The sequence below is a fragment of the Arachis ipaensis genome, chromosome B03 (assembly GCF_000816755.2).
Source record: "Arachis ipaensis cultivar K30076 chromosome B03, Araip1.1, whole genome shotgun sequence".
NCBI classification, from domain to species: Eukaryota; Viridiplantae; Streptophyta; class Magnoliopsida; order Fabales; family Fabaceae; genus Arachis; species Arachis ipaensis.
Window position 1 is genome coordinate 31,078,337 of NC_029787.2, and position 11,547 is coordinate 31,089,883.

Consider the following 11,547-nt stretch of genomic DNA (forward strand, 5'->3'; position numbering starts at 1 on the left):
TTCGCCCTATTGTAAAACGTCTGAACGATGATATATTAACTAAGTATTGTATATAAAATTAATATTGAATTATTTCATTTAATAAATAGTTGACCTAACATTTATTACCCTATTCTTAATCAATACAAATTGCAATTTTTTTAATGAAATTAAATTCTATAATAAAAATTAAATTAATATGATTCAAATTGTAGTAAATTATATCGATATTTTACTTTTTAAATCGATCAAACCATACAAGAAAATACAATCTTATCTTTTTGATATTGTAAACAAAATAATTACGAATATATCTCCTTCATGTTGATATGTTTTAAAAAAAAATTACAATCTTAAGTCATGCACAAAGAAATATGTGCAAAAAAAATTTATGCTTATTTCGTCAGCAGTGCAAACGAAAAGTTTATAATTATCTCGTTTTCACTACCAACGAAATAAGTAATAAAAAGTGCAAAATGTAACTTTTTTTTTTATCTAAATTCATAATTTTATGTTTATTTTATTTATTAATAAAAAATCCCAACATTTGATAATAAAATATTTTCATAAATAATTTTTTACCTAATAAATAAATGTAAATTAATTTTTTTTCCCTTCAAGCCATTCCTTATAAGTTACCTTCAATCAACTTCAATAATATTGGCAAGTTACCGAAGGAAAGTAGATGAGTAAAATAATTAAAGAGTAAACTAACTTAGGTTGATCGAGTGGTCAATTTATTCGTCTACTTAAATAAGTGTTGGGGGTTCGAATCCCGTTTTATGCAAATAGAGCTCAGATCCGTGACAAATTAGTCTTTGACCTGTCGTTTAATAAAAAGTAAAAACTGACCATAAAAATTAAAATGACAAAAATAATTTTAAAAATATGAAAATAATAATATTATTACAAGTAGCAAAAGACTTAAGTATTTATTCTAATTTTTTAAATATTTAAAGAATTATTTAAAAGTGGCATATAGAGAATTAGTGCAAAAGTTGATATTTAAACTTTTGTTTTTAGTTTCAATCATTCAACCAGTAGAAATAAAAGTACAAAAGAGACTAAATCTACTCAGCGTAAAATATCAAATTTAAAGATAAAAAAAATCTTATTTTTTAAAATAAATTTATAAGAAATTATGTCAGAAATTCAATTTCTGAAGTTCTTCTAAGAGCATACGTTTATATTTAGTAATTTTTGTCAAACTAATGTTATTATTTGAGGACTTTTATTAATAGAGGTTCACTGACGGAATAAGATGTGACCAACAAAGCTTAGATTTTATGTTATTATTTGACTCATTAAATAATTCGTACGTAATAATTATGCTTTTTGTGTAATTTTTTATATGTATATTTGTCTATTCTTTCTTTTTTCTTTTACTCTCTTACAAATTATTGGTTAAATTTTGCAACTCCAATATATTACAAATAAAAAGTGTTCCAAATACGTTAAAAATCAATCATCAAATCAACATTAAATTTATCATATAAAATAATTTAATTTATTCATAATAGTATAATAATTTTTTATAAGATGTCAAATTAGTATTTATGTATATAATAGCTTATTAGTAACTGATTCTTTTATTCACGTAACATAATTGGTTACGAATAGAGCCAATAGATTATTAATTCGTGTTTTACATTTTACTATTGCACTATATTCAATTATCAAAACTCTTTTTTAATTTAATTGGTAGAGATTAATTAGTTCTTAATACGTGAAATAAACGCAGATATGACAAACTAATTGATACGAAAAAAATTGGTAACTAATTAAGCATACATGAGCTATCAATGTATGGGATCAATGCATCTAGACATATTAAATTTCGATCATTCGGTAAAAAGGATGATTTTTATAATAAATTAAAAAGTACCTTTCCATATACAGACAAGGAAATGTAAGGCTTAAGGAGGAGCTAAATAAGCTACAAAGCTAGGACTTCACAGAGGAGTAGCACTGTGGCAGAGGAGAATACAAGAGCTAAAAAGAGAAATTGCGCAACAATGAAAAAGAGAAGAAAAATTGTGTGGACAAAGAGCCAAGGTTATCAAAGATTTTAGTGAATTGGCTAAAAGGTATTCAAGATAAAATCATATCTCTTATTCAAAGTGCCTTTGAAAGAGGTAGACAAATCCAACACAATACATCATAGTACAGGAAGCCTTTCACAGTTTAACACAAAAAGGGAAAAGAGAATAAAAGAGTCTTATCATAATGGCCTTTGGCTTTCAGAACAGTTGGGAATCTATACAAGGTTATCATTTTGCAAAGAAGTTGTGACCGTATTGTTTCATTGTAGGGTCGGAGGTTCTAATTATTCCGGTGGAGGAAGCGCTAAGTGATGAAAGGATAACAGGGTTTCACATTGCCCCCTCAGCTCAAGTTATCTCACACCTCCTTTTCGCAGATGACTACATAAACTTTGCAAAGGCTAAAGAGAAAGAGTTGTATTAAATATTTCTCATTCTTCATCAATACACACAAGCATAAGGATAATCTTGAGTAGTCAGGAATAACATTTGGAAATCCCAGCTTATGCAATAAATCTGGTGATGTTTCCAAAAGGTTTTTGGCAATTCAAACAGCAAAATTCTGGTGGACTTTAGCTGCAAAGAAAAAGGAGTACACTGAAAAAGTTGAAGATAAGCAATAACAAAGCTGAAGGAGGGTTAGGATTCTTCTTTTGGTAACTATTTTAATTTTAATTTTTGTTTTTGATGTGACAGAAATTAGGAAGATGGTGTAGTCTTTTGTTTGGACAGATGGTGAGGAAGAACAAGACATAATTGAGATATCCGAATCCAAAAACAATGTTGATCATCACCATTTGCCCTTCTGATATGACTAGTGTTTAGCTACATTGGGCAGAATATGTCAATTTAACATGTCAAATCACCACGCCATCAATGGAGAACAATATAAAGAACAGTCACGAGTCACTAATCATAATTTGGGATCCTAATTATCAATTAAAATTTGAGTCTAATTTGAAACGCGAGATAAATATACTCCTTACCAGGAGAGCTATGCACAGACAACCAGTTTCTATATAAAAATTAGTTCAACATTTTTGGGGAAATAAAATGAATCAAACCAACAACAAAAATTGATGCATCAACCAAGTAATCCACGTACAACTTTTTTTCCTGAAGTGGTATCTGTGCACCACAATCTGTGTATAACTCAACTTTCCATGTTATAAATACTACTGGATTAAAACAGAACAAACTTCGCAAGTGAACATACATTACAAAACACAGTTTGTGTGGATAGAAACAAGCATGACTATTAGGAAAACGAATAAGAACAAAATTTAATTCCAAACTTGATGATTTTAGTGGTTAGTTTTCAGCAGGTTTCATAGTCATAACCAAGAGTTCAAGACAAGTTCCTCTCACGCATTAGAGATTCTATCTTTTGAACATCTTCTGGAATGTCAACACCATGGGCCTCGTGGTTAACTTTTATTACCTACAATAATAGATTGCAAAAGTTAATTTTCATCTTTTCAAGGTAACATGCACAATAATGGTATGAATGACTAACTCAACGAAAGATTTAAATCAAAACAATCCACAATGACAAAGTTGATAAACGAAGAAGTCATTAGAGACATTTTACATCCATTTCAAAACGTGAAATGTCTTTAAAACTGTAGGCACTTTCTTCTTGTTCAAAGGCAATAGTGAGTTTGATTAACACTTTGGGATAATTTTATCCCCCCCAGCCCCTTTTTTTTTTCTTTTTTCTTTTTTTAAATGCAAAATCCTATTACAAACTTCAAGAGGATCTGTAACTATCACATTTGAGTCTAATAAGTCAGAACCGGATTTTGACTCACAATCAGTTTTATTCAAATTGAGAATTAAAAGATTTATTACATGAAAATAACAGCAAAACATCTTATGCTACAAGCACTCACCAGGTATTCAGTTCAATGTTTGCTATCATTGGCTGCTAAAACTATAAGGTATTTACGGAATATATGCAGCTTTTCTAGATAATACAATTTTATCAATCATCTCCCGAAAGCTTAAATAAATATGATATTGGTCAATCAATGATTATATATCTTAAAATGTTAATACACCCACCTATGCAAAATACATCTAAAGTTGAAAAGTAAACAACGTACCAACCTTATGCAGAAAATTAGCATTGATATTTATCAGTATTTCCTTATTACTATTAGGATTCCACTATTGTTATAAATAGATGCTAGTATTCCTCTCATGTAAGTCACATCACGTAATTTTCTCTCATCTCCTGATTACTATTTACTCTATTATTTTATTGGTTAATCACGGATTTTAACAAATAATATGGCAGGAACATTCTTTCTTGAAAGCTTGGACTGTTCATGTATGTAAATGGGATCCGAACCTTGGACTATATTGTATGAGTATTTGACTAAGATAGACACCTTTTCTTAAGTAGGTTTATGTAAGGGGAGAGAACAGAGCAATTGGGCTCAATAATAAGCAGCTCAATTAACTGCAAATATAGCTTGCTACAGCTGTATGCTAGGTTGAGAGTTCAGACCAAGGAAAAAAAAAAGAAAATAATAAGAAAAAGAAAACAGCTGTGGGCTCCATGAGAAAGTTTCTAAGAAGTTTGCCCCAGATCGGATGTCAAACTCTTGAATTTATCCTACACTCATGATGGATGTGTAAACTCAAATACAAAATTCGACCAATAAAACTTGCAAGAGTTTACTTATTTTGAAAATAATATTACAAACTAATTAGATATCTAATTATAATAAACATTCATAATAAAAGTATAACGACAAGATTTTGGTTTTACCATAATGAACGAAATACTACGGAAACACAAATGAAATCATAAAAAAGTACCAGACATCAAGATCATCAACTTTGGAAGCACTAAGTTAAAGTGCTTCATGTATAATGCAGTGTTCTAGTGCTTGAGATCAAATTCTAACAAGAACAATAAATTTACGAGTTTATCCCACATATGTACAAGTTCTCTCATGTTCATTTAGGTCCAAGCTTTCAAGCAAGTATCTAGGGACTAGACTCCTAAGTCATAGGAGTTTACTTGAGAGTTTAACAATTGTAGATAAGCATAAGGGAAAGACAGGAGTCAGGAAGAGACTGTGGAGTTTAGGTAGGTGAGGAGATGAGCTATTGAACATATCCTCCAACCCATGTAGATTTCAAGTAATTTTGAGCAAGACTCTCTTTCACTAAACACAGTTCTCAATACTTTTCCATACCCTAATTTTCTGATCCAGTTCCATCATAATACCACTAAGACTATTTAAGGCCAATGCTAACCACATAAAATTTAAATAAATGCAAGCCAGTAAGACATTGATGAATTAATGACTTGTATGAAAACATTCAGGAACCTTCATCTTATAGCCGTTCTCGAGGACTTTAAGCTGTTCCAAATCTTCCTCCAGTTGCAATGGAGTAGGCTGAAGATCTGGATATATCTTCAGAAACTTTGTATCATAGCTCTGCAAGATGTGTAGAAACACAAACATTACATCCCAATGAAGCAAATACTGGTAATAGACCCATGAATGAAGAGGAATTATTATTATCATGCCCAAAGAATTGAACACCAGTACCTGTATCCCCAGATGAAGCAAATAAGGAAACTGTTGATTGACCTTTCCCGACCTGTACCGTGCATGAATTTATTAAGTTTTAGAGTGCCTTCATATATATATATATATATGATGATGATGATGATGATGAAAAATCAACCTTCTAAGTGTTCCTAACTTACTTGTTGAATGGGATCAATCCTCGTGAAAAATAGATAGCATAACCACGATTATCTACGACACATTTCACTCTATTCGGATCAAGTGCATCTTCTGGCTTTAAAGATGTGACTGCAGTACTGAACACCGCATCTGGAGTTGCCTGTAGAGTGTAGACAACATGACAGATCATGGTATGATACTATGATTGAAAAAAATATAGATCCAGTAATGGAGAATAGATCCTCTCAATTTTTTCTCTCGAGTGATGTTGTGAAATGTGATCTTCTACCATATAACATCTTCTCATGTTTTTTCTTGGTTCCACTTAAAGAGTGTATCGTGAGAGATCACACTTTACAACATCACTTGAGAGAAAAAGTTGGGAGCTAGCATAATAACTCGTTGGTTAATATATTGTCATGCGTGTGAATCTTGTAACCTACTGATATTAAAGGATGCATTCAGTATCATTGATTCCCGATTTTGCTAAGAAAACTATGCATATAACCAGAGCCTAAAGCAAAATAATCATTCATTGTTGCCACGTAAAAATGTCTCCATCTTTAATGGTATCAGCTACAATAAAAGCAAAAAGTAAATTCTTACCTGCAAAGCTTTGACAATGCCATCAATTATTTCAGGTTCAATAAGAGGTTCATCACCCTGAATGTTGACAACAATATCATAGTTTTTACCAAGCTTCTCTAGGGCTTCACTGCAGCGCTCAGTACCTATCAAGCATAAAAAAAGTTATGAATCATTGTAAGACCGAGAAGAAGAAAGAAAGAATCAAATAAAGACAATATCTTATTAATAATTGTAACTTAACAGTTCCAATATGCAACTAATTTTTGTTACCATTTCGACAAGACTCAGATGTCATTACAACATCAGCTCCAAACTTTCGACAGCACTCAGCAATCTTTTCATCATCAGTTGCCACAACTATAATCAGATTAGCAATCAAACATCAAAAAAGTAAACCAGATTAAATGTAGGGAACACTGACAATTTCTAGAATCAAAATCCCAAGAGGTTTCACAATAGAGAAGAAATGTAACACTAAACAGTATAACATTACATTGATAATTATCACCCAAATATTAATGGCAAGTTAACCCGAAGCCCAAAATAATGATACAGGGAAAAGGTCTCTCTTCCTCTTGGAAGATTGATGGTTGGTTTGTTTAATGATTTTATAATCTGAAGGTTTGTACAAAGGGTGCTATTGTCAAGGGCCGCCCAATTGCAAAAGAACATGCTCAGAATAAGTCTCATTCTGGCCTAGAGTAGTCTGCTAGAGATTAGTTTGGTAGATTGGTAGATTCTCCATTGTGGTTCAACAATTTGGTAGATGCTAAGTGAAGCTGATCATTCTGTGTTTTATCATCAAACTCTACAAGGCAACATATATTTGATTCTGTAAGTTGATGACGTTGACAATGCTAACAGGCCTGAGAAGGTCATTTGAAGCAACTATTCTTAAAACTTGCTTATGCTTTTGGTGTTTAGATATCAAACTCCAATGTAGGAGCTGTGGATGATGAGCACCCATAAAATATGAGATAGAATTACACAGATGGAAGGAGAATAAGATCAGAATGGTCAACAACATGTTGAAGGCTGGAAGCTCCCTGACTATACTAGTATTCACCACATCACTCATGTATCAAAACCAAAAAAGATTGTAACATCATTATCCGGGAAACCATTGCCGATTAATTGTTGACACAAAGGATAGGAAGTAGAAGATAACACTAGCTTTTAAGAAAAATGGATTACGATAATATTAAGAGGTAAATTCCTTTAAGGCACCAAATCGAGGTAAAATACCTAATCTAATTTTAACAAACAAGACTTGCTTGAATACGAGAATAGAATTTAGACTACAGCTAAGGTGAAACAAATAATATATACTTAGAGGCCTTTATTTTATAACACAACTTCCAACAATTTATAATAGGTAGTTATATAATATAGTTACATTCAAGCCTAGATTAAATGAAGATCATGTACATAGACGTACCAACTTGATCCAACGTGGCTGCCAGCTTTGCCCTTTCCCATGTCCTCTGTAAAAAACCGGCCATACATAAGCAGTATACATTAAAATTGGAACATTAGAAACAATAAACTAAGAAAAATTTGCTGAGAAAATAGTAAAAGAAATCAAAGGTACTGAAGTTTCTAGTTGACAATAAAAAAAAATAGAAGTAATAAGTGCAAAAATTGAGAGAGATAACAATAAATAAATAAACAAATAGTTAAGCATATAACACAACCTGAAGAACAGCCAAAATGCACCTTGAGTAGAGTTCCCCCCCATGTTAGTGCAGCTTGTACAATTTTGCACTGCCTACACATGTACCCATTTCTCCAACACTTATTTAACTTCCAAAATCCAACTTCAAACAAGCATACTATGCTCTATTTTCTCATGTCATGTTTGGTACATTGTAACAAGCAACACTTCTCCTGTTTCTTATTGTTACACTAATTTGTCAAGTTAGTTCAGAATAACAATGTGGCAATAATGATTGACCAGCATCCTTCCTTACTGTACACAAATTATAAAGAAAATTATCATTTGAAGTTCTTTAGTATTTCCAGTTTAACTTTTAACTGTAAACAAATCTAGACCATAGTGTACTAGGATGCACAATTTCCTTTCTCTTTATTCCATTACTTCAAGTTGTTCAGTTTTATTAACGTGAAAAACAAAAGCTATAGTCACAATTTTATTTCAAGTTGGGAAAACTGTCATGCTCTTTGAAGATTATTATCTGAAAATAGTGTGCAAAAATTGTCACAATTTTATTTCTATACCATGTTCATTCATTTCCCAGCATTGGATATGAACCCTGAGCTAAAACTATTCCACGAAACGCACAAAATGTCAACAAAAAATCAAATCAGCATTAACATAGAAGAGAAGTAACCATCTATAGTTTAAATGGAAAAAAAAAATTGAAAGAAGAGGATTAGACCTGGATCATAGGTTTACCAAGAATCTCAACGAGAGGCTTTCCCTGAAACCGGGTAGAAGCAAATCGGGCGGGTATGATGCCGACGACCTGGTTCCGGAATTTCTTGACCCGAGTCCAGTAGGCGCGAGCACCGACCGCAGCAGCAACTGCAACTCCGGCCATAATGCCATGGAGGATCCAGAACTTTGCGCTGTTGAAAGACTCAAACGGCGAGGAAGACGAGGATGAAGAATCAGAGGAAGAAGAAGAAGACGAAGGCAATGGGCAAAAGGCCATGGCAAAGTGAAGAATGAGGAGGAGATCGATCTGCGTTAGAAGGTTCTATCGTCAGTGGGTACCTACGGCCACCGGCTAGGATTAATGGAATCCGGCTCAACGACTAATTTTATTATATTTTAGAGAAAATGATAAATATATTTAAGTGTAAAAAGATTTGAAAATATATTTAAATTTTTTATTTTCTCAAAATTTGGAGACATCAATCTTTTTATTCATTTGATGTCATAGTTATCAGAACCGAACCAGTATTTAATCCGGTCATACCACCGGGTCATCGGGTACTAATTCAACCGGTGGGTCGCTTATTCACCTGGTTAACTCGGTCATAATTAAATAAAATATAAAATTATAAATATAAAATTAAAATCAAAAGTTAAAATACATGTCTTCATAAACATAATAATAACCAAATATCAATTTTTAGACATAACTAATAATGTAAAAAAAAGTCAATAAACTAGTCATTGGTACAAAATATTTTCTCAATTTAAATGGATAAGAACAAGCAAAAGATAACATAATCGATAAATCAAATCTAAGTGATACTTATATCGATTAACCCCTGCCCACCTCCCCTAACAAGTTTCTCACAATATATGCACATCATAGTAATTTTCCTTGATTTTTCAACAATTTGTTTACAATGCTCCTAAGCAGGATCAGGCTTCCCTCTATTCTTATAAACTCTTTTAGTTGTAACCTGAGGAGTTGACAATACTTGTTCTTGAGATGGTGGCATTTCGAATGGCGTTTGTGATAAAGACATTTTTGAGATTCTAACAAAAGAAAAAACAAAAGACTTACAGCAACAAATTCTACTTCTAGCAACAAAAAAATTTACTCGGTGATCTATGCAGCATCAAATTCAACTTACAGACAGCAACAAATTCTACTTCCAGTCACAAAAAAATTTACTCAGTGATATGTTCAGCACCAAATTCAACTTACAGGCCGCAATAAATTCTACTTCCAGCAACAAAAAATTTTACTCAGTGATATGTTCAGCATCAAATTCAACTTACAGACAGCAACAAATTCTACTTCCAGCAACAAAAAATTTACTCAGTGATATGTTCAGCATCAAATTCAATTTACAGCCAGCAACAAATTCTAGTTCTAGCAAGAAATTCAGCTCATTGATAATTTTCAACAACAAATTCAACTATGATAACTTTCAGCAATAAAAACTTAAACTCCAATTCTCCAAATATGATTTACAGCAAAACAAAATTAGCTAAATCATTATTTCAGCAACAAATTCAAGATATACTGATGATTTAGAGCAATGAAATTGAAAAAGAAATAACAGGGCCGAAGGAAGCTGAATCTCACCTGCAAGGAGCGTTGACGGCCGAAGCAAGAAGACGAGCTTGCGACGGTGACAGAGCGCGACAGAGCTTGCGATGGTGACAGAGCGCGACAGATCTTGCGATGGAGACAGAGCGCGGCGAGCTTGAGTCCGAAACGATCGCGAGAGATTCGAGATACCGGAGACAGAGAGGGCGACGGCGACACCAGCCGTGAGAGAGGTGAGACTCAATGAACTTGAGGGAGAGTGGCGAGATCAGAGAGAAGAGAGCGGTGGGTATTGTATTAGGCGTTATGGCACTTTGGGGGAGGTGGGGTTGCAAAGTGAAAGGCAACGTCCCCGTTTTTCAAATTAAAAAAAAAAAGGTTAAACATGACCCGGTCCGCGTTATAAAAATCGGCCGGGTCACCGATTTTCTTAAAAGTCGCCCAGATTGAACCGGTTTTTACCGGGTCTAATACTTGAACGGTCTGACAAATGGCTCGGCCCGGCTAGATAACCGGGTGATCGGGTTTCCACTTGAGTTGGGTTTGATAATAATGATTTGATTCGTTAAATTTAACGAAAAAATCAAATGTGGCTCCATTGTCTTAATTTGGTACGGACACGTTTTTAAAATGATACAAATTAGATGCAGAGACAGAGATTGATATGTCCAGATTTTAATAAAGCTAAAAATTTAAATGTATTTTCAAATCCTCAAGAACTTAAATATCCACTGAAAAATCAGGGATCAATTTATCATTTTCTCTATATTTTATTAGAGAAATAATACAACGAATCATAAACTCAATTTTTTAGTTGGGTTAACTACTAATTTGTTATCTGAAAGATTTAGTTACTTACAAAAAGTCGCTAAAAGATGTTATTGACAAAATAACTCCTAAATGATTTGAAAATATAATAAAAAGGACCAATAAATATTATATTTTTCATAAGTAATAACAAAATTTTCATATTTAGCAAATAACTTAATCATTAAATCTAAATTTTTGTGACAATATTTGAATAAATATTTAGAAAGTGCACAAAAAATTTTTTTTTAATTTTTCTCTCTATTTTTCTAAAAAATGTGGTCATTCACAATAAAAAATGTTTTTAAAAAATTTCACTTGAGAAAAAATTACCAAATTTTAAAGATGAAAAAATCTTATTTTTCTGATAATGATTGCAAAAATTTGCATTGAAATTTGATCTCTAAAATTATTTTTTAGAATATATATTTAATATCTAGTTCTTTT

The 11,547-nt window shown here is 32.2% G+C and overlaps 1 protein-coding gene across 3 annotated transcripts; it reads right to left on the bottom strand.

Moving 5' to 3' along the window:
- Nucleotides 3,059–10,635, bottom strand: LOC107630242 (3-deoxy-manno-octulosonate cytidylyltransferase, mitochondrial). Of its 3 annotated transcripts, none has more exons than XM_016333334.2 (9): nt 10,330–10,635; nt 8,736–9,056; nt 7,758–7,803; nt 6,590–6,676; nt 6,338–6,462; nt 5,752–5,891; nt 5,591–5,642; nt 5,366–5,476; nt 3,059–3,462 (listed from the first exon to the last, which is right to left on the bottom strand). In XM_016333334.2, exons 2-9 carry the CDS (start codon nt 8,886–8,888, stop codon nt 3,370–3,372), a joined length of 807 nt encoding a protein of 268 aa, XP_016188820.1. In that variant the 5' UTR covers nt 8,889–9,056; nt 10,330–10,635; the 3' UTR covers nt 3,059–3,369. The 3 variants fall into 3 exon arrangements, with proteins under 3 accessions (XP_016188820.1, XP_016188819.1, XP_020974294.1); XM_016333333.2 differs by having other exon boundaries at nt 8,719–9,024; nt 10,330–10,634; XM_021118635.1 differs by having other exon boundaries at nt 8,719–9,056; nt 10,330–10,634.

Bases quoted from the DNA above. Each gene is read 5' to 3' on its own strand.
- LOC107630242 (XM_016333333.2), bottom strand. From the start codon at position 8,994: ATGGCCTTTTGCCCATTGCCTTCGTCTTCTTCTTCTTCCTCTGATTCT. The intron at 7,804-8,718 runs GTCTAATCCTCT...GGTTTTTTACAG, and splicing joins TTGGTAAACCTATGATCCAG to AGGACATGGGAAAGGGCAAA. The intron at 5,643-5,751 runs GTAAGTTAGGAA...TGCACGGTACAG, and splicing joins GGATTGATCCCATTCAACAA to GTCGGGAAAGGTCAATCAAC.